A 24,827-nucleotide genomic window follows, 5' to 3' on the forward strand; every position below is an offset into this window, starting at 1 on the left:
CAGACAATGTACATCCTTTCCCTGTATTTTCTATTACACACATTTTCTTGTGCAGACCCAACCCCTGCTCTCATGTGACCAATTGCGTGAGAACAAGACCTGTCAATCACCCGGATAAGCTAGTTTTGAGTGATTTATCTCTGCAAACTCAGAGGTGGTGGAGAGGTTGCAAAGCAGAGGTCAAATGGCGCCACTTTGCAACTTTCATGAGCAAGCCTGAACCACACGAGCGCCAAAGCATCATCCCCTGCTTAGCTCATAGAGCCCATATTGTCCATAAGCGAACCAAGCATCTAATACAGACCAAAACAAATCCATTCTATTTTTTATAAAGATTTTAATCAGGTAAAACATTAATTAGTAATTCACCATTTGTTTTTCAATTCTTTTTTACCTACAATAAAGGCCCTGCTTATTTTATTTTGAAAGATCGCCATTGGGTTTCTGCACAGTGAAAAATATATCCATTAACCTTACCGCAGATTTAAATATATAACCCATTAACTAATTTCTTCTCTAAAAACACAGCCTTTAGCATCATGATCTGAGTCATTTTTTGCTTAGTTATTATAACAGTATACATTTTAATGCAGAACTCATTACAATCTAGCACAAGGAATAATTAATTCTGGGTGATTCTGTGTAAATGGCTAGTGCAGATGCTGAATTCCATTTCTGCTGACTTTATTAATTTTTCATGAACCAATATTTTGACTGTAATGGCTTTCAAGAGCTCTGTAGAAGTTTCAGAAATGCATTAACTGTCATCAAGGTTTTTAATGTAGCTGAGCACTCATATTACATCAGAAAAACATTTTAACACTATGGCCTCTAGTTATGAAGCTGTCTACTTACCTGCATTCGCCGGCCCAATACGCTCGCCTAAGCTCGCCTAACATCGCCGCCGCGGACCTGAATACGTTCGCCACAGTTATCAAAAAAGCTGTCAAGAAGCCGCGCACCAAGTACGGAGTGATGAGGCAGTTATTACCCCCTAAACCACCGCTCCTGGACCCCGCCGCAACTATAATAACTGTATTAACCCCTAAACTGCCGCCCCTGGACCCCACCGCCACCTACATTATACCTATTAACCCCTATCCTGCCCCCCACTACACCACCGCCACTTATATTCAAGTTATTAACCCCTATCCTGCGGATCCAGGACCCCGCTGCAACTAAATAAATTGTTTAACCCCTAAACCACCGCACCTGAAGCCCACCGCCACCTACATTACATTTATTAACCCCTATCCTGCCTCCCACTACACCGCCGCCACCTACATTAAACTCATTAACCCCTAAACCGCCGCTCCTGGACCCCGCTGCAACTAAATTAAATGTTTAACCCCTAAACCGCCGCTACCGGAACCCGTCGCCACCTATATTAAACTTATTAACCCCTATCCTGACCTCCTATACCGCCGCCACCTATATAAAATGTATTAACCCCTAAACCTAACTCTAACACTACCACTAACACTCCCCTAACTTTAATATTATTTTAATAAATCTAAATAAAACTTACTCGTATTACCTAAATTAATCCTATTTAAAACTAAATACTTACCTGTAAAATAAACCCTAAGATAGCTACAATATAACTAATTATTATATTGTAGCTATTTTAGGATTTATTTTTATTTTACAGGCAACTTTGTATTTATTTTAACTAGGTACAATACTTATTAAATAGTTATTAACTATTTAATAACTACCTAGCTAAAATGCTTACAAAATTACCTGTAAAATAAATCCTAACCTAAGTTACAATTAAACCTAACACTACACTATCATTAAATTAATTAAATAAATTAACTACAATTACCTAAAATTAAATTCAATTAAATAAACTAAACTATAGTACAAAAAAACAAACACTAAATTACAGAACATAAAAAAGAATTACAAGAAGTTTAAACTAATTACACCTAATCTAAGCCCCCTAATAAAATAATAAAGCCCCCCCAAAATAAAAAAATGCCCTACCCTATTCTAAATTACAAAGTAACCAGCTCTTTTACCAGCCCTTAAAAGGGCTTTTTGCGGGGCATTGCCCCAAAGTAATCAGCTCTTTTACCTGTAAAAAAAAACACAACCCCCGAACATTAAAACCCACCACCCACATACCTCTACTCTAACCCACCCAAACCCCCCTTAAAAAAAACTAACACTAACCCCCTGAAGATCACCCTACCTTGAGCCGTCTTCACCCAACCGGGCCGAAATCTTCATCCAAGTGGCGCAGAAGAGATCCTTCATCCAGCAGAAGTCTTCATCCAGGCGGCGTCTTCAATCTTCCAAGGAGCCGACGCGGAGCCATCCTCTTCAACCGAAGACTGAACGACGAATGAAGGTTCCTTTAAGGGATGTCCCTCGAATTCCGATTGGCTGATCAGAACAGCCAATAGAATGCAAGCTCAATCCGATTGGCTGATTGGATCAGCCAATCGGATTGAACTTCAATCTGATTGGCTGATTGAATCAGCCAATCAGATTTTTCTTACCTTGATTCCGATTGGCTGATAGAATCCAATCAGCCAATTGGAATTCGAGGGACGCCATATTGGATGACGTCCCTTAAAGGAACCTTCATTCATCGTTCAGTCGTCGGTTGAAGAGGATGGCTCCACGTCGGCTCCTTGGAAGATAGCTCTACTCTGCTCCGGATGGATGAAGATTGAAGACGCCGCCTGGATGAAGACTTCTGCTGGATGAAGGACCTCTTCTGCGCCACTTGGATGAAGATTTCGGCCCGGTTGGGGGAAGACGGCTCAAGGTAGGGTGATCTTCAGGGGGTTAGTGTTAGGTTTTTTTAAGGGGGTTTGGGTGGGTTAGAGTAGGGGTATGTGGGTGGTGGGTTTTAATGTTGGGTGGGGTTGTATTTTTTTTACAGGTAAAAGAGCTGATTACTTTGGGGCAATGCCCCGCAAAAAGCCCTTTTAAGGACGGGTAAAAGAGCTGATTACTTTGTAATTTAGAATAGGGTAGAGCATTTTTTTTATTTTGGGGGGGCTTTATTATTTTATTATGGGGCTTAGATTAGGTGTAATTAGTTTAAACTTCTTGTAATTCTTTTTTATTTTCTGTAATTTAGTGTTTGGTTTTTTTGTACTATAGTTTAATTTATTTAATTGAATTTCATTTTAGGTAATTGTAGTCAATTTATTTAATTAATTTAATGATACTGTAGTGTTAGGTTTAATTGTAACTTAGGTTAGGATTTATTTTACAGGTAATTTTGTAAGTATTTTAGCTAGGTAGTTATTAAATAGTTAATAACTTTTTAATAAGTATAGTACCTAGTTAAAATAAATACAAAGTTGCCTGTAAAATAAAAATAAATCCTAAAATAGCTACAATATAATTATTAGTTATATTGTAGCTATCTTAGGTTTTATTTTACAGGTAAGTATTTAGTTTTAAATAGGATTAATTTAAGTAATACGAGTAATATTATTTGGATTTATTAAATTAATATTTAAATTAGGGGGGGTTTAGGGTTAGTGTTAGACTTAGGTTTAGGGGTTAATAATTTTAATACAGGTGGCGGCGGTATGGGGGGGCAGGATAGGGGTTAATAACTTTAAAGGGACACTGTACCCAAAAATTTTCTTTCTTGATTCAGATTGAGCATGACATTTTAAGCAACTTTCTAATTTACTCCTATTATCAAATTTTCTTCTTTCTCTTGGTATCTTTATTTGAAATGCAAGAATGTAAGTTTAGATGCCGGCCCATTTTTGGTGAACAACCTGGGTTGTCCTTGCTGATTGGTGGATAAATTCATCCACCAATAAAAAAAAGTGCTGTCCAGAGTACTGAAACCAAAAAAAAGCTTAGATGCCTTCTTTTTCAAATAATGATAGCAAGAGAACGAAGAAAAATTGATAATAGGAGTAAATTAGAAAGTTGCTTAAAATTGCATGCTCTTTCTGAATTACAAAATAATTTTTTTGGGTACAGTGTCCTTTAATATAGGTGGTGGCGGGGTCCGGGAGCGGCGGTTTAGGGGTTAAACAATTTATTTAGTTGTGGCGGGGTCCGGGATCCGCAGGATAGGGGTTAATGAGTTTATGTAGGTGGCGCTGGTATAGGGGGCGGCAGATTAGGGGTTAATATGTATAATGTAGGTGGCGGGCGGTTTAGGGGTTAACATGTTTAATATAGTTGCGGTGGGGTCCGGGAGCGGCGGTTTAGGGGGTAATACATTTATTTAGTTGCAGCGGTGTAGGGGGGACAGATTAGGGGTGTTTAGACTCGGGGTACATGTTAGGGTGTTAGGTGCAAACATCTCCCATAGGAATCAATGGGATATCGGGCAGCAGCGAACATGAGCTTTCACTATGTTCAGACTCCCATTGATTCCTATGGGATCCGCCGCCTCCGGGGTGGCGGATTGAAATCCAGGTACGCTGGCCCGGAATAGTGGCGAGCGTACCTGGTAGTAGTTTGATAACTACCAAAAGTAGTCAGATTGTGCCGAACTTGCATTCGGAACATCTGTAGTGACGTAACCATCAATCTGTGTCGGATCGTAGGTTACGTCACTATATTCTACTTTTGCCGGGCAGTATGGCTTGATAACTATGGCGAATCAGCCTCGCCACAAATACGCTGCGGAATTCCAGCGTATTTGCGGTTGACGGCTTGATAACTAGAGGCCTATGTTTCTTAAAGGGACAGTCTACCATAGAATTGTTATTGTTTTAAAAGATAGATAATCTCTTTATTACCCATTCCCCAGTTTTGCATAACCAACACAGTTATATTAATATACTTTTTACCTTTGTGATTACCTTGTATCTAGGAACCTTCTTCCAGCCCCCTGATCACATGACTGTGACTGTTTATTATCTATTGTCTTGCATTTAGCATTGTATTGTGCTAGATCTTAAATAACCCCCTGTGCCTGAACACAGTGTTATCTATATGGCCCACGTGTACTTTCTGTCTCTTTGTGTTGAAAAGAGATTTAAAAAGCATGTGATAAGAGGCAGCCCTCAAAGGCTTAGAAATTAGCATATGAGCCTACCTATGTTTAGTTTAAACTAAGAATACCAAGAGAAAAAAGCAAATTTGATGATAAAAGTAAATTAGAAAGTTGATTAAAAGTAAAAGTCCTATCTGAATAATGAAAGTTTAATTTATACTAGACTGTCCCTTTAAGACCTGATTAATATGGCTTTATTCTCATTGCCATAAATCGACTGATGTAAGTAACTGAATAGGTTACTAGTACACTGGATATTAGAGAATATTATGGCCAGGATTGCAAGTGGTGCACTATCATTACCACGTGAAATGCATTTAAATTCACATCACAATATTTATCGCTCTTGCATTAATAGCACTTGAATGCAAACTTGCTACTTTCAACTTGTAATACCAGTGCATATCTCCCCAGGTGCAATACTCATGCTAACATTATTGTGAGACAGGGCCAGAATGGGAAATGTCAGAAGACCGGCCCCAGCCACCCTCCTGGTCCTAGTCCCCCTACCTTGCGTAGGGCTATTTTTCATCTGGAACAGGCCCCCACACCCCACCACAGGCCCCCAAATCCTTTCAGGAGTGGAGCTTCCTTGAAGAAATGTGCTACACATGCTCACTACATGAACTCCCTGACAAAATATGTGGCCCTACAGCAACGACAGCCCATCGGCCCGATGGGAAAATCCCGATATCCTGGCGGTCAATCCTGTACTGTCACAAGAGTGCTAATTGCACTCGAACACAAGCGCTAAATTGCACTCCACTTGTAATATAGCCTTATTTGTTTTGAGTCAGAAAGCAGTTTACTTTTTTAAGGGACACAAACCTGCTGGGCACAACTAGAGTAGCAGTGTCATTGTTCCTGTGCGTGGGAAATTTTGAATATCATGTAGCTAAATACAAAGGATTCCATGTACTAATCAGCGGATGCTTTGCAGCCCTTGTCGGGCATGCACGCTCATGCAAACCTGCTTACTGCAATGTAAGACGCAGCGGTCATACAACAGCTGTTTCTTACCTTCTTTATAACTTATAACGATTGGTAGTGCAAGAACAGGGGGCGCTGTTGCACAAGTTAGTACATCCTGACAGCAGCATACAGTGTCTACTACCCACGTACTGTAAATGGCCACGGAGAAGTTCCCAAGTCAGAAACCTTATCCATTCACTGCTTAGTGCATCAGACCCATATTATCAGGTATTTAATAAAATAAAATATTTCTTATCACCCAAAGTATGTGTCCCAATCAACTCCAGGCATGTTTTCCAAAATATAATCTTCTTCTTCATATACTACACCGGTGGGTCTCATGTGAAATCTTAAATTCTTTCTTTTTTCACTAGAAAAATTAATATTCTCTTTGATTGAAGATCCTACTTGACTGCAAACCATGTGATCACATAACTACAATTATTCTTAGTAAATAACGATCCCAATCTATACCCTTAATGTCCCCCACAAACTATTGGTATTCACTCACATATTCCACCCAAACTTTTCTGTCTGGGAACTTTCTTATAACTTCTGAAGATCCACAAATTCTGAAAATGCATAATCACTATTAAGTCACTTCTCATGCCTTCTTACAATATAACTGTTTTGTCTCTCAACTCCCAGTTAAGCCTTCTGTTCTGGATTGTAGGTTCTTATGAATGGATTCTCAATCATCAGTATAAATATATTTATCATATTGTTTATGTAATATTGTACTTTTTGGTCCACAACATCCTTATTATATAATTTTTTTAATTAATTATAAAAAATAAATAATAATTATAATAATAATAATGATAAATACAAATAAATACATCTTTACATATTTGCTTACTATTCCTGCATTTTTCTCTAATTTAATTGTAATGAAAAGCAGTAGTGAAAAATATTATTATTAATAATAATAATAATATTAATAATAATAATAATAACAATTATAATAAAAATAATAATAATTGTTACTAAAATAGAAGAAGGAATTGCTTATATTATTCTTAAAAGTTTTAGAATTGATTTATGATGTGTTTCTCTAGTTATGACTTTAATTACCTTCTTCAAGATGTCAGGACATAACTATATCTTAGATTTGCATTACATTAGAGGGATCTTTCCTTCCTCTGTCTACTGATCTTGTCTTCTGAAGTAATTTAACACAATTCTAATTTTCTTTTGCACGCGGGGTGCTCTCCAGCTGTAGAAGTGAGTTATGCGTATTGAAGTGGCGCATCTTATGAATCTAGTTAAGCTTTACCGCATTACAACTCTTACTGACGGAATATTTAATCACAAAAATGAGTTGGCAGATATGATATACAATGTGGTTAAACCTTGAAGCTTACGTCTTGGCTGGCAATTGAGAAACAGGTGAATTTGCTATCTATCAGTCCTATCTTGACAGCTTTGTGTAACCTTCTGTTTTCTTACTTATTTATGAAGATTAAAAGCTCTCTAAATCTACAGTTTCCATGCAGATCTATCATCTTTATTTCTAGACTGGCCATTTTTTCTTAATTTACATAGCCAATAAGAGAGAATTTCTCATTAAAACAGAACCTAAATTTGAAAGAACATATAAAAAAGTATGCAAGTTTACACTGATTAACAATGATTCCCTGGTTTTCATCGTAGAGTAAGGAACATCAGATTGATTATTCATGAAGAGGCCCATCTATCAACTTACTCAGGGATGTGTAAGTTACAGGAAAAATGCATCAGACTCTAGTCAAGATACATTTATCTACTAAGCAGATTTTTAAGCATAAGTATTTTCTGGCAACAGACGGATGCACCGAGTCCAACTAAGTCAATGGCCTGTAATTTGTTTTCTTACTTTAGAAATGTGACTCAGTAAATATAGGCACTCAGGCATATAGCTAATATATTATTTGGCTCTACATTTACTACAGTGCCCTTATTGTTATCCTGTTTTTAAAGCATTTATTTAATATTTTCCTGGTTTTAAGAATTAATTCCCTTTATATCACTTTTCATTGGTTTATGTAACAAAGTATTGATTAAAAAAATGGATATATTTTTTAAAAGAGTTTAAAAGGTTATGAGAATGTCAGATAAGCAAATCTTTTCTAAACACCCCAGTTTTTCATTGAGGACACTAATGAAGAGTAGACTAATTTAAAGGCACAAAAGAGAAAATTATTAATTGAAGAATTTTTTTGGGTAATGATGCTAGATTACTATATGCTTTGTTACTACAAATTGGTTAAACACATGGTTAAAGAACCACTTGGAAGATAAGAGCAGGAAACTGCTGGTTAGCCAAACAGGCGTGGCAATTGTATGTAACCTTCAATGACTGGCAGTGCTTTAACAATGTCTTTAACCCCTTTTCAGGTTCAAGTACATGGTTAGGGTTAATAAAACACACTCTAATTTGTTATGTCATTTATATATATGGGGCTCTATTTAACAAGGTTTGAATTGTCCCTGTTCCCCTTGTTTCTGCGCGAGCCTTCAGGCTCACCGGAAACAGGAGTTAAGAAGCAGCAGTCCTAAGACCGCTGCTCCTTAACTGATACGCCACCTATGAGGTGGCGTATAGCAATCCACCTGATCATGTACGATCAGGCTGATTGACACCCCCTGCTAGCGGCCGCAAATCTGTAGTGGGCGGCATTGCACCAGCAGTTCACAAGACCTGCTGGTGCAATGATAAATGCCGACAGCGTATGTGCGACGGACATGGTTCGATATAGCAGATCATGTCCATCGGGACAATGATAATTGGACCCTATAATCTCTAACACAGGAGACAAAATTGTCAGCATAATTATAAATTATCTTCCATGATCAATACAATTTTTAAATAGAAAAAAGGTCCATAATAACACATAAAATGTCCAGTTTAATGAGCCATATTGAAATACTCTGTGATATAGAAACAACAGTCTATGGCCTCTATTTACCAAAGTCTGGCGGACCTGATCCGACAGTGCGGATCAGGTCCGCCAGACCTCGCTGAATACGGAGAGCAATACGCTCTCTGTATTCAGCATTGCACCAGCAGCTCACAAGAGCTGCTAGTGCAACGCTGCCCCCTGCAGACTCACGGCCAATCAGCCGCCAGCAGGGGGGTGTCAATCAACCTGATCGTACTCGATCGGGTTGAATTCCGGCGATGTCTTTCCGCCTGCTCAGAGCAGGCGGACAGGTTATGGAGCAGCGATCTTTGTGACTGCTGCTTCATAACTGCTGTTTCTGGCAAGCTTGATAGATAGGCCCCTATGTTTGGCTATAACCAACTGTAATCACAGATATTGGTTTCTTGATAATTGGAACACTCATTTGCCACAGTATATAGCACATTTGGTTGGTTAACTTTGTATATATCACTTTGCCAGCAGATGTAATTCTACCCTGATTATTAATATCCTCTGGACCTCTCAGTGTAATTTACTAATAACCATAAATTCTACTTTTTATATGTTAGATACATATAAACCATTTTACACTCCAAAATGACAACTTAATGGTAGGAGCAGATATATTCCCAGTTGGTTTGCCTTTTGGGGATTTCTAGGGACTACATTACTTAAGCTGGAGACCCTGTTTGCTGACTTTTATGTGAGAGTGCCTTTTATTCTAATGTTTGGTTTTATATATATATATATATATATATATATATATACATACACACACATGCCTGTACATACTGTATATACTATAAATGTTGTTGCATTAAAAGAGTCTTATATTTAGCACAAAAGCAAAACACTTCTTCTGCTATGTTATACAGTAATATGCATGCCTACAGTATTTTGAGGTCTGTAGTTAGTGGGACAAATTTTAATGTACCTGCTGGTACAATTATTTGTTGGGGGCTGAATTTTATAAATCATGTTGGAACCCTCAAAATCTCACATAGAACTACACTTTACCCCTTACCAATTCACTACACCAAAGCCTGTCTACTTATGCTGCTGTGTAAAATACACTGAAAACCACATCACTGTTTCATTTCAGAGGATGCTTCTCTCCTGATTATAGGAGTTGTCAATAATTTTCTTATATTTTCGGCTCATACCAAATAAACATGTTATCACATATTTAATTAATGCAGATTAACTAATTTATATATTATCACTTTAAATTGTTTGAAACACTGTACACCATTTACTTATCTGTATCTGTACAAGGTTTCTGACTTGCAAACTTCTCTGCCCATCTTTGCCACAAGTATTGTTGTCCACTGCCCGCATGTGTGTGCAGGGCTTGTCAATCGACCTAAATGAACGTGCTCATGTTAATTTATCTCTGTTGTATGACCGCACCTTCTGCTTCCTGCATGTGCTGGTGATGTCACCATGAATGTGCAAAGTGACATCACAGACGGGGTGAGGCCACAATGTGACAGGCAGGTAAGGGAGCAGGATGGGGGGAGGTTTTTCAAACTCATTGATCTCAGCTCCCTTACTAGTTACAGACCTCTAAGGCCTCTTATTTGAATGAGAATGCTCTTTCAAATAGTACTCAGAACTTTTTCTAAAAAAAAAAAAGTAAGAAGTAAGAGAACACATTTTTGGGAAATAGGAATTTTTAGTCAATTAAAAAAAAATCAAAATCTTCTCTGTATAGCCGCAGTGATCAAATTGCAATAAAAAGTGGTCAACTTGCCATTTTCAATATTATTTACTAAAATGTTATAAAAAAATATACTTTTTTTTAACATTTTGTTTTCCACAGCTACTGTATATCACATGCCATTAAACATTACAATAATAATGGAGTATTATGAGTTTGCTGGGATTTATAAAAAAAAAAGCAATTTATAATTTATTCGGGTCACTCACTGAAATTTGTCTTACAATAGTATTTAAATGTAAGTAGCAAAAAAGGCTCAAATTGGCACAGGGGTGTGAAATAGGGTTATGCTTAACATTTTTTTAATGTAAATATATGAAATATCCCATGGTCCAGCCTCGGGTGATGCATCTACTATTTGTTGGAACTTTCAGAAATTGTAATGATTGATGCTCCGCAGGGATTGCTGTGCGAGACACAACTTGTATTAACCCCTTAATGACCACAATGTACCCTGTATGTCACTGGTCGTTAAGGGTTTTTTCAGGACATAATAGCACAAGTCTAGCAAGAACACGCTATTAATGCCCTCCCTCCAGCAGGCTTTGTGGAATAGAGCAGTCTCAACGCTGGTGGCAAGACCGAGCTATAAAACAATCAAGTCCCAAAAAAAGGCCAGTGACATACAGGGTAGGTCGCTGGTCCTTAAGGGGTTAAGTAGCAGTTCTGCAAATGATAATGGTAAAACTAAAGTCCCTCTGTTACAATAGGAATCAAGATTTCAGCAACACTGGAATGTGGCAGAGTAAAACTGTATAACCCCCCTATGCTATTAGAAAAGAGCTTCCCAAAGTCAGGGACTGAGTATTTACAGGTCTCTGTGCTTCCAACATTATCTAAGAAATCTTGCCAGTACTATGATGCCCACGCAATGTGGTTTTCCCTGCATTTAAAGGGACATTCTAGGCAAAATTAAACTTTCAGGATTCAAATAGGGCATGTAAATTTAAACAACTTACCTATTTACTTTTATCATCAAATTTTCTCTGCTCTCTTGGTATTATTTGTGGTAAGCTAAACCTAGGTAGGCTTCATGTGCTAGTTCATGTATGTCATATAGATAACATTGTGATCACTCCTGTGGAGTTATTTAAGAGTCAGCACTAATTGGCTAAAATGCATGCTTGTCAAAAGAACTGAAATAAGGGGGCGGTCTGCAGAAGCTTAGATACAAGGTAATCACAGAGCTAAAAAGTGTATTAATATAACAGCATTGGTTATACAAAACTGGGGAATTCTGGAGTAGACTGTCCCTTTAAGTATGTGAAGGAAATTTATACATTACAATAGAGCTCACAAAAAATTGATTTAAAAATCATATGAAAGGAACAAATTAACTATTGAAATAAAAACATTCAGTAAAAAAAAAATATTTTGTCAGTTTCATCATTAGTGGCCAACCCTGCTAGAAAAAAAGTTTTAGCATCGCTGTGTTAGGCAAAACTGTGAAAGATTTCCTCAGAATGTCAATTCTGAAATGTTAATCCTATCTGTACCACTGGCCCCGTAAACCTCTAATTCTAACCTTATTTATAAAGGTCCAAATCTATTAAATCAGAAATCAGTTATATTCCTAAAAAGAGAATATACTCACTAATCCTTGCATTATCCAAAACATCAAATCTTTGTATTAAAATTAGTTTAGATATCAGTGTGTGGGTGAATTATTTGATATCTTGAATTATGCTAAAAGCAGGGCCTGGATAGAGTGAACAGTTCTCAGAGAAGGTTAAGTCCAAAACTTTGCTGGTCCCTTGTGGTAAAATCCTGCTGATCCAATCAGCAGCACTAGTCACACAACTCAGATGTGTTTTCTGCTATATTCTAGCAGTGCTCTGTGAATCTCGATTGGTATTTCTACTATGTGTTTAAACCCTTTGCAGGAAATAAACAAAGTAGTCTAGGGTCTATAGTCTGAAAATGAAATGCAGTAATGTATTAGAGCATGTCATTTTTCACTATAATGGCCCTTTAAGGGAGCTGAGATCAAGAAAATGTAATACCAACCCCCCCATCTTGCTCTTTTAAACCTTGTGGTTTGCACGGCACTTAGAGTTTTCGGGGGATTGGAGAACAGAATTTCCAGATAGCACTGGTGATGTCGAGCACTAGACCACCATGAACATGGGTTAAGAGCACAGAGGGCTGCAATAAGTTCCGCAAGTGCCCCTCCCAAGATGACGATATGGGATCAACATCCCCACTAAAAACATTATGCAGGTGACGACCATGTGTCATCATCCACGCTTAAGGGATTAAATAAAATAACTAACAACTCAATTTGCTGCCTAAATCTCTAATCAACAAAATGATACACAAGCTGCCTGAATTTTCCTATGGAGTGTGCAGCCACAAAGCAGCCAATGGGAATTGCTGTTCGGAACATAAGGTTGGTAGCATATCAAATTCATCAATTCATAAGACAGGTGATTTTCTTTATACACAGGCTGACAACCTCTTGAAATTGCACCAGTATTAATTTGATATGAGTGATGATAGCAACACTAATTTCTATGCATGAATGAATGTTTGTTTCCAAATGATTTTTTTTTTTTTTTATAGACACAAGAATTAAATTGAGTGTAAATTTTGTCCCAAAATACAAATAAAAAACCCTGTTCTTGATTTGATAAACAAACTCTATTACCCCCATTTATCATTTAGTACGAGAATAATATTCCTGTTCATGAAAACTGTGTGTCTTCACTTTGGTCCAGCGAGGTGGTATCCACGACCACCATTTATCACTGCACAAATATTTACTTGCGCAGCTCAATTCCATGTTCTTACAAACTATTGCTTGAGATTAGGACTTCATCAGGCAGGCTCGAATGATTTAAGCTCACCATTTCTGAGGCAGTAAACAATCTCATAGCAGACCATTGCTTTTTAACTTGCTGGTGCATTCTTACAGCAAGCCTACATGACACAAATTAAAAAAAAAAAATTCATAGCTTGATAAATAGAGGCCATACAGTTTTTCTTAATCCTAACCATAAACTAAAACTATATCCTCAACCCTAAGCATAAATATGAATATTATCCTTAGCCCAAGCCTTACACAGACATAGAAGTCAATATGAAAGTTTTATAATACAGACAGAGTTTATATTTTAAAAAAAAATCTATTAACTTTTACTATTTCCAATTTTTTATGATAGCATGCTGAGGTAGGCTTAGGAGTGTGCACCTATCTTGAGCACTATATTTATATGTTTTTTCCAAACCCTGCTGCCACATAGTGCTGAAAGTGTCACGCCGCGCCGCTCTAGCCGTTGCTAGGGGTGCGGCGCCTGCTTCCCTGCTCGTTGTCAAGGGCTGTGTCGGCTCCTGTTACAGATGACGTCATTGCCGCACTCTCCTCTCACTGTGAAGCCGGTCAGGATCTCCTGTGGTGCGAATCCTGCACCTATGTAAGTTGCTCACTTTCTACCTATCACTGCCCAAGTATAGGTGTTACTTTGTGTGCTCCTGGGTGTCTTTGTTATTGTATTCTGGATTGCCTTTACGTTATTGAACGCTGCCTGTCTGACTACTCTGCCTGCTTAACTCCTAAAGTACTGGATTGCCTCATTGTTAACAAACTCTGTCTGTCTGACTACTCTGCCTGCTTAACTCCTTAAGTACTGGATTGCCTCTTTGTTAACAAACTCTGCCTATCTGACTACTTGGCCTGCTTAACCCCTGAAGTACTGAATAGCCATATTGTTAACAAACTCTGCCTGTCTGACTACACTGCCTGCTTAACCCCTAAAGTACTGGATTGCCTCACTGTTGATGAACTCAGTCTGTCTGACTACTCTGCTTGCTTAACCCTTGATATTCTGGATTGACTTACCATTGCCAAACCCTGCATGCTTGACTATTCTATTGGTTTACCTGTGGGCTGCCTTACCATTGCCAAGCCCTGCCTGCCTGACCATTCTAGTAGTTTACCTTTGGACTGCCTTACTGTTGCCAAGCCCTGCCTGCCTTCCTGACCATTCTAGTGGTTTACCCTTGAACCACCTTCCTCTGATTCCCCTATTGCTGTCATCAAAGACTATCCTGCCTATAGTGAGTACCGCTACCTCATCTTGCAAACTTTCTCTGCTCTGGGATATCCCCTATCATTCCGGCTCGATGCCGGGATAAGAAGACTACTGCCCGAGTTCGGTCTGATAGTGGACTATCTCACGAGCATTACAGAAACAGGGATATTCATTTTGTTACCATTAAACGGATATCCGAACAAATGTACCCTGAAATTTAAAGAAAACTAATAAATACTTATGACATTTTTCAGTATTCATTCTTTTTATTTAAATGGTTAAAAAGTCTACTTTTTGTGAGCTGGAGAGCCACACCCCAACCCGGTCCTCTTCTCCACAGAGCCCCAGCTAGGATAATAGGAGGCGTAGAGCTATGGGCCTGCACTTGGAGCCGCCATTCTAAGCTTCTTATTATTACTGCCGGGGCTCTGTGAAGAAGAGAATTGTGTAAGCACGGCTCCCTAGCACACTAGAGGTGAGTGTAACTTACTCACCTGTAGCTTTGTTTAACAAAAGTCATGTACATATTCAGTATTTGTTTTGTTTTAAACTAAATTCATTTCCCTGAATATTTACGGCTGCCCACTTCTACTAAGTACTCAGTGGTGAAAATCTATAAAAGCAATTTTTGTATTTGGAAATACTTTACAATAGAGCTCACAAAAAAATGTGATTTACAAAACACACGACATTATCAAATTAAAGGGATAGAAAACTCCAACATTTTCTTTCACGATTTAAATGGAACAAACAATTTTAAACAACTTCCCAATGTGCTTCATTCTCTTGTTATCCTTTGCTAAAGGAACAGCATTGCACTACTGGCAGCTAGCTGAACACATCTAGTTAGCCAATCAAAAGAGAAAAAATGTGTACAGGCACCAATCAGCAGCCATTTCCCACTAGTGTAGGATATGTGCGTATTATTTTTCAACAAGGAATACCAAGAGAATGAAGCACTTTTGACAATAGAAGTGAATTTAAAAGTGTCTTAAAATTACATGTTGTATCTGAATCATACAAGTTTAAATTTGACTTTCCTATCCCTTTATCTATTGAAATAAAAACAAGCAGTAAAAAAGCTTATTGCCAGACACACCCTGCATAGAAAAAAAGGTTGAGTGCAGTCACAAGTCTGTGGTTTAATCCTTTAATTGTTGAGCCAAACTAACTTTTTAATATTTAAAACACATATTTCAATTAAAGGAATTGTATGTACCACATTGACAATACAATTCCTATATTAGATTCATTTGCATTTGTAGCACCTGTGAGCTTTGGGAGAAAAATGCTGGTCTATTCTATATATTGGAATGTGCTATGCAAGTCATCATAATTCATAACTCCAAATTAATAGATTTCTAATGGTAATTAAAGATTTTCATTAAAAAGTGCCAAATCTCTCCCTGGCTTGAGCATTAAAACTGCAGATGGGAATTCAAGTGGTTATTCAGAGAAATCAATAACCTGCCATTTTATAATTAAACCACAAAATAAATGTTAGGCAGAAGTGTACTAAATTGAGAAAATTACTTAAGGATAGATTGAACATATTGATTTTAATTTACCAAAAATGTGAACTCCCTCTGCCCCATGCAAAAAGACAATTAAAAGTTAGGTTGTTAATTCTGCATAAACGTAAAAATGCAATCAATAATTATGAGATTGAAACATTAAGTTATTTGTCATTAAGACAAAGTAATTTCTGAACCATGCATTCTCAAAACACTAAAAGTTTTCATTTAGATAGGAGTGGCGGGCAGCTTGTATAAACAAGAGCAGAATCCCGTTTTATTCTTTTTTTGGAGGGTGGTAAATCATAAGGAAAGCTGATGAAAGTAAAGTGATCAGATAATCTTCAAATATAAGGCATTTGTAAAGACAATTAACTTAATCTGCTACTTCCTGTGAGAAACATAAACAGGCAGCAGAGGAGAAGCTGGATAATAATTTAAAGGGACACGCAATCAAAATTAAACTTTCATTATTTAGATAGAGCATGTCATTTTAAACAACTTTCCAATTTACTTCCATTAACAAAATGGGCACAGTCTTTTTATATTTAAACTTTTTGAGTCACCAGCTCCTATTGAGCATGTGCAAGAATAAGTGTGTATGCATTTGTGAATGGCTGGTGGCTGTCACATGGTACGTGTATGCATTTGTGATTGGCTGATGGCTGTCACATGGTACAGGGGGAGTGGAAAAAGACAACTTTTAAAATTGTCAGAAAAAAAATCTACTACTCATTTGAAATTCATACTAAGTGCTATTGCATTGTCTTGTTATCTTGCATTTGTTGATTATGCAAATCTACTGTGTGGACTGGTTCTTTAAACTTACATACAAGTAGTAGCTAGTGCTACTGGTACATGCCAGCAGCAGCACAAACAAATAATTGTGTTTCTAAAATGAAGGAAAAAGGTTTGAATACTTTGAAATGTGTAAGGAATAATGTAAATATTTCTACACTACTGTGACTTTATTATAAGCTGAGCATTTTGTGGCAAAACAAATGCATTTTTACGTGGGACACACAGCTGAAGAGAATAGTGTTTGTTTTTTAAAATGAGGTCCATTTAAGGGTTATGCGATACATATATTTACCAAAGGCTGGGCGGACAAGGTTCACAGTCTTAAACCTTGTTCACCCAGCCTTACGGTGAGTGGGCAGCAGTAATCTGCCCACAGTAAACATTGCAAAATTCGTTGATTGCAATCCACAACCTAAAAAGTCATGTATAGGTTAAGTAACAAGCGGTCATATGACTTCTGCTACTTAGCTAGCATTTCAGGGTTGCTCTGAGCAAGAGAAACACTGGGGCTCCAAAGCAGCTACTGCTGCTTGTTAAAGGGACAGTATACACTCATTTTCATATAACTGCACGTAATAGACACTACTATAAAGAATAAGATGCACAGATACTGATATAAAAACCCAGTATAAAATGGTTTAAAAACATACTTAAAAGCTTTCAATTTAGCTCTGTTGAAAAGGCAGTTGGAAAGCCCACTGCAAGTGGCAAATAAGACACTCCCCCCCTCCCCCTTCTTTTGCATATGAAAAGACCCTTTACACAAACAGGAGCAAGCTGGAAAAGGTAGCTGACGGTATTCACATAAAACTTTGGGGCTTGGTTAGGAGTCTGAAAATCAGAGCAATGTTATTTAAAAATAAGCAAAATTATACATTTAAAAAAAAAAAAAAAAAACCTTATGGGTTTTATAAATAGATCATCTACAAAACATTTATGCAAAGAAAAAATGAGTGTATAATGGCCCTTTAAATGGAGCCCATACAATCAACCTTTAGGATGTATAGCTGTTATTACACTATTAAAATACCTCATATACTATTGAATATGAGTAGTATCTTGGCTATATATGTGTAATATTTTATTAAAATTGGATTACACTATTAGTCCTTTCTCTTCCTGTGTAACGTGCCTGCATGACACACAACTCGGGGATCCCGGAGCATTTCTATCTAACGTCATGCGACAAAGTTAGATATCTGAGATGCTGATATGTAGATGGAGTATATTATTAGGATTCCTTTCCTATAATCAAGTCCATTACAAGCTTAACTGTTTGAATAAATGAATCCTCTCCCCCAGATACTTGTGTGATAGCTCTAGATCATCTGATTTGTAAACATGCAATAGGATCTGGCAAAGAATAACTGCAAAAATGTCAATGATAAAATAGATATGTCTTATACCAGGGGAGCACACACTTTACTGAGATGGCTTCTTTTTTGTAAAGTGTGTCTGAGGAATCTACATATGATTGTGCTAACAATAAGACAATCTGAGCTTGCTCATGAAATTCCCCTTTGTGTAATACAGTTGTATTCTTGGGCTGAATTTCTATTTTCTTAATTGTGGCCACTCTAGTGGTGCAGAATGCACATATCCAAAACACATTTCTACATTTCCTTTATCTTTAGCACATACTGTCACTACTGAATGAGAAGGAAATTTTAAATAACATGACGGGCTTATGATCTATTGGTCAGCACTTTAAGCTCTATTGGCAGATCCCAATTTACCTTTTGGGCACACCTGCATTATATCAAACAGACTTTTTGTTTGGATTTAAAGGGTGATTTCACAGGCCTGCCCAGAAGCCAAATAAATGCAATTAATGTGAATAGAAAACATGGTAAACAAATTGATTCAATATTGTTAATGACTGACTTAAACATTTAGAATCTATGATATGTTATGTGATATATGACAAAGTGGTAATAAAGTTGAATTAAGTAAATTGAAAGTGTAGAAAACAGCACCACTTGTTTCAATCTGAAAGCACGTAGCCCGGGGTCAGCCATCACCACATAGACAATTAGAAGACAAAGTAACTCCAGCCTTGCATAAATTTACAAAGATCCTTTATTTTTCTTGCATGGTCCAAAGTACAAAAAATAAAGCTCTATGCCAGGTCCATAGTCATGTCTGCATGTATACATTCAAATCTGTCTTTTATACTTTCACAAAAAAGCTGCTGATACAGCCGATGTGAGCGCTTAGAGGTGACTTAAAAAATCCCAGCCTGATCCATCCAAGATGACTGATAAGCACTGATCTTGTACAATGTTTCATGAAAGCAGGGGCAGAGCTGAACAAGTACTTGCTTGTATAATGCATGTGGCAAGAATTGCCTTGCTCTCCATAAACCCAGGGGTTCCTTGGCTGGGAATTTTATTCAGCCACCATTTGATAAATTGGGCCTATAATGTGAATGTTGATGCAAAAGTATTATATAATAGCTTTTAGAATCACTGCTGTGGATTTTAAGTGCAATCTATCAGTTTTTTTTACAAGGAAAAGTCAAGAGAAACCATAAGAATAGTAACGTAAATTAAAATAAATAGCAAAACAGAATGAAAGACAATTACAGTATTTATTTGAATCATTCTGTATATATGTTATACATGTTGACTCATAAGGTGTCAAGTTGGATTTTTTTGGCTACTTTACTTTACTATGTTATAGGAAATAAGGATAATTCTAAGATCATTACATGACAGGATGTCTTAAACATTCTAAAAACAAGAGATGTCTAACCCTTGTTTACATTTGTCAAACTGAATTAATTGCATATTTCCATATATAATTAACCACCTAACAAAGAAACATTAAATATATTTCCATCTGTTTTTTATGGTTACTATTTACCAGCTGAAGGACAGACACCCTGGGTCTCTCCTTTTCTCTCATATAACACCAATATCAAGTCTGACCAGTGGATCTTGGAATGATATAATATTAGCATCATTAAAACTAAAAGCTGACTGTTCACCCCTGTAATTCGCTGTTACAAAATGTAAGAACTGGGAAGGAAAATCTAGCCATGCTGCATTGTCACTCTAATATATAATAACTGACAGCTTCAGATTTACTAAAGTGGAACCTATTGTCTATTGCAATCTCTGAGTAACACATTATTTACACTAATAAGTAAATGTGCATGTAACAACATACTATTTAAGTTGCATCTATGTTTAACTCTAGTTTAATTAGATAATCAAATTATAGAAAGAGCTATGTCCTGAGTGGTGCTGTCCATGGTACTAATTTGGATAAAGAGCTCTCCAAAGCTCTTTGGTAGTGAGATTCTATAACAGAGATGGCTAATATTGACACCCCTGATGTTTTGCTTCACTAGACTGCAAAGTGCCTAAGCATCGTGAGAAATGTACTTCTGAAATATCAGGTTTGCCAAGTTTAGACATCACTGTTCTATAAGATTTATTGTCAGTATTACAAGGTCCCTCAGGGATTGTTTTAAAGTCAATATTTACATTGGAAACTGTGTATCTGATTAAGGTGAGTTCACTAATATGCTTTGGCCCCCATTTATTATTCTTTGTGTGGACCAGACTCTCATAGAGAGAACCTATTGACACACCTTTATGGTCTCCGGAGAACCATTAGCTGCTGGAATTTAAGATTGAACAAGCAAATACTTGTGAAACCTTGCCCCTGCTCTTGAGCAACAATCACATGAGAGCAAGGCTTGTCAATCATCCCAGACAGTTAAGGCCAGGTTGTCTGGTGTTTGCAATCACTGAAGTTGTGGACACATTAAGAAACAGTGGTCATTAAATCACTGCTTCTTAACTTTTGGTTGCAGGTTCTCATGAGTGAGCCTGCACAAAAATAGCCCTGAAACTGCTTATGCAGCATCTTAAATGGGAGTCCTTTGATTAAAGAGAAACACACTTTACAATATAATGCTCAATAAAATAGGCTGAGGATTTCTCTCCATTCAATTTTTTGAGAATCAGGCGATAAGTATTTGCATGAATCTTACCACAAATGGTAGCAACATACATTTTTTTTAACATTTTAGGGTTACAAACATATCACTTGAAGCTGTAATGAAGAAAACACGGTTTCAGCCAATTTTGTATGCACTAGCATACCTGTACATCTTTGTGTTCTCAATTATCTCAATGAATGTAGGACTTAATTCTACAGAATTTACAACTGATTTCACATTTATGAAATGCAATCAGCAATGCACTATGAAAAGACCAAAACAATAATATTCTGATATTTTAGTTTTTAATTAATGAAATTGCGTAATTCTTACCTGCATAGAATTCTGGACTATAAACTGCACCAACAACTGGATTTAACTTCCAGCCTGAAAAGGAAAATACATTTTATTGTGTCTGATCCAATCAAAGTATTCATGCAGTTAACGTATAGGCAGAAATAACAAGACATTGCAGTATACAGTGATGCACTTAAATCTGACTTTTTTTCAAATGATATGGAAATATTTTTGAATATGGATATGGAATGACTATTTATAAATGCAACAAAAACAAGATGAGTGCATTCTTAATGTAATGGTGATACGATTTTATTTTAAGGACAAACTTTTATTTTTCAATATTGAAATATATGTATTCTTTGTGGGGTTTTGTGTGCATTTCTGTATTATGCATATTTGGATGATCTTGCCATTAACCTTCTCTATGATAAAATAATTAATGTTACTTGACAGTTAAGGCGTACTTGTTGATTTTCTATTTAGGGTATAGTTTCATTTCACTACACAATTGTTTATTCTGTGTTCATAACAAAATCTAATACACTTCAAAGTAATTTTGAGTCATTTAAAATTGGTATCATAAAGTTATATAATCATAAACTTGAGAAAAAGACATGTGATTGAATTCTGTCACAGAAAAAGTGATTTTAATGAACCTCATATCTATCATCAGACAAGGCTGACAAGTAGTCAGATATATATTTCAGATTTCAGTTCACACTAATGGGCCCTCAATTTGTCCATGAAATTCCTTCCCAGCTACAAGTCGATGCACATAGATAGGAATCACCTTCATATTTCATTTTCTTCCCACTCACTAACCTGATGACTGTATTAGCTAACATTTTTTTCTAAGTCAATGCAAGAAAGACTTAATTCATCATGATGAAAACAACACCAATTAAAATTTACTTTATCTTGTCAACGAGATATGTGCTGGCTCATAAGTGTGTGGGTTAATCATGTGTGAGAGGAGCTAATGTCACTCTACGAGTGAACAAACTGCCATGAAACTTGGTGTTGTCAATTCTGGAGGTAAGTTCATTGTTGTGGGTCTTAATGGCAGTATTTGTCTTGATGTATTAAATGTCAATTATACTTTGACATTTGCCATCGCAAATGGCTGGTCATTAGAGAAATCTCTACTCTTCCCTTCTGCTTAGATATGATGAACATTTTATTAAATGTGCCCTTCAAATAAAGGAAGATAATGTGTTTCTCTGCAACTATTTAAGGAATAACATTCTCAGGAGCAGCAATATGAAGCCTTTAACGGCACAATTGTAAGTCTCTAATAGAATAGTAGGAAAGAAATAAAGTTTAAAAATATATTCATATTTACTGAGCTCATTTAAATCAATATAGAGCTCAATTAGAAAAAATTGTGACTGATGATACATTTAATATATTTATGGGTGTAATGTTCATTTTAAGAATAATGAAATCAATATTTTTTAGATACTTTACAATCTCTTACAAATAATAAAGTTTGTAAATATCCATTGTAACTTTGTATGAAAAAATAATGTTTAAAAGCATCAGGCATTTTCTTTAGCTACATTAGTATTATTTAATGTATTAATAATGTTATAAATTAAAAAATGGAGGAATTTAAAATATTTAGGGCTAGATTACAAGTGGAGCGGTGTTTAACACTTCAGCTTGCGTGCTAACTCAGCTAGAAATAAGCTTTTTGCTCGCGTTGGGTAGCGCTTGTATATATATATATATATATATATATATATATGTTATATATAAGTAAAGATACATACAGATATTTATATAGGAATATCTATTTAAAAATACATAGAACATATGCTGCTATCTGCAGCACATCGAAATGTGAAATATTTACAGTACAAACACAGTTAAATATTAAATATTAATATTAAATATGAATATTGCATATATACGTTTTTACATGTTTACATCTTCTTGATTCTAAAGGGCTCCAATGTACACACACATACAGAATATATATATATAATACTAGGAATATGCACTCACTGGATTTAAACCACAACACACTTTATTATGTAGTGATGTTTTGAGGCATTCACCCCTTCCTCAGACCCTGAGGAAGGGGTGAATGCCCCAAAACGTCACTACATAATAAAGTGTGTTGTGGTTTAAATCCAGTGAGTGAGTGCATATTCCTTGTATTCTATTTGAAGTTTTATGCACCCTGCTCTTGGGACTTTTGGCGAGTGGGAGTGTGCTATCCTGTGTTTATATATATATATATATATATATATATATATAAACAAAGGGATGCACTCACTGATCTTTTTAAACTTGAAACGTGTTTTTAATGTGTGTCAGGTTATGTCATCTGCCTAATGTACGGTGCTAGTTGGCACCGAAACCTCATGGGACATTTTTATACTGATCTACTACAATGAAAGCTAAGTTTTACTTTAACTCCAGTGAGTGCTATCTTATTCTAAGACCATTTGTACTGGTGATACAGCACCCTGGTGGAAAATTCTCAATATCTGAGACTTGGAGTGCAGGCCCTCACTTGCTGCTTTATATATATATATACTGTATGTGTGTGTGTATTGGAGCCCTTTGGAATCAAGTAGATTAATATATATATATATATATATATATATATATATATATATATACACACACACATACATATGTAGACACACACTTATTTATATATATACCCACTAAATTAAATATAATTTGAATAAATCTAAATAAATCCTACTATTATTACCTAAATAATTCCTATTTAAAACTAAATACTTATCTGTAAAATAAACCCTAAGCTAGCTACAATATAACTAATAGTTACATTGTATCTAGCTTAGGGTTTATTTTTATTTTACAGGCAAGTTTTATTTATTTTACCTAGGTAGAATAGTTACTAAATAGTTATTAACTATTTAATAACTACCTAGCTAAAATAAATACCTGTAAAATAAAACCTATCCTAAGTTACACTAACACCTAACACTACACTACAATTAAATAAATTACCTACATAAAATACAATTAAATAAATCAAAAACAATTAGCTAAATTGCAAAAAAAACAAACACTAAATTACAGAAAATAAAAAACAAATTATAAGATCTTTAAACTAATTACACCTAATCTAATAGCCCTATCAAAATAAAAAAGCTCCCCAAAATAAAAAAAAAACCTATCCTACAATAAACTACCAATGGCCCTTAAAACGGCCTTTTGCGGGGCATTGCCACAAAGAAATCAGCTCTTTTACCTGTAAAAAAAAATACACACACAACCCCCCCAACAGTAAAACCCACCACCCACACAACCAACCCTCTAAATAAAATCCTTACTAAAAAAACCTAAGCTCCCCATTGCCCTGAAAAGGGCATTTAGCTATTGCAGCCCAAAACCCTAACCCAAAAATAAAACCCACCCAATAAACCCTTTAAAAATCCTAACACTAACCCCAGAAGATCCACTTACCGGGAGAAGTCTTCATTCAATCAGCAAGATGTCCTCAAGGAAGCCGGCAGAATTGATCCTCCAAATGGGCAGAAGTGGTCCTCCAGATGGGCAGAAGTCTTCATCCAGACGGCATCTTCTATCTTCATCCTTCCGACGCGGAGCGGGTTCATCTTCAAGACATCCGGCGCGGAGCATCCTCTTCCAACGAC

At 36.3% G+C, this 24,827-nt stretch overlaps 1 protein-coding gene across 1 annotated transcript in view; it reads right to left on the reverse strand.

The window, feature by feature from the left end:
* RBFOX1 (RNA binding fox-1 homolog 1) overlaps nucleotides 1-24,827 on the reverse strand; it is an 874,306-nt gene that overhangs the window by 257,992 nt on the left and 591,487 nt on the right. The window contains exon 7 of the mRNA XM_053694366.1: nucleotides 21,220-21,273. Within this exon, the coding sequence (XP_053550341.1) occupies nucleotides 21,220-21,273 (54 nt within the window). The remainder of the gene's footprint in view (nucleotides 1-21,219; nucleotides 21,274-24,827) is intronic.

This window comes from Bombina bombina, chromosome 11 (genome assembly GCF_027579735.1).
Source record: "Bombina bombina isolate aBomBom1 chromosome 11, aBomBom1.pri, whole genome shotgun sequence".
Classification (NCBI taxonomy): Eukaryota; Metazoa; Chordata; class Amphibia; order Anura; family Bombinatoridae; genus Bombina; species Bombina bombina.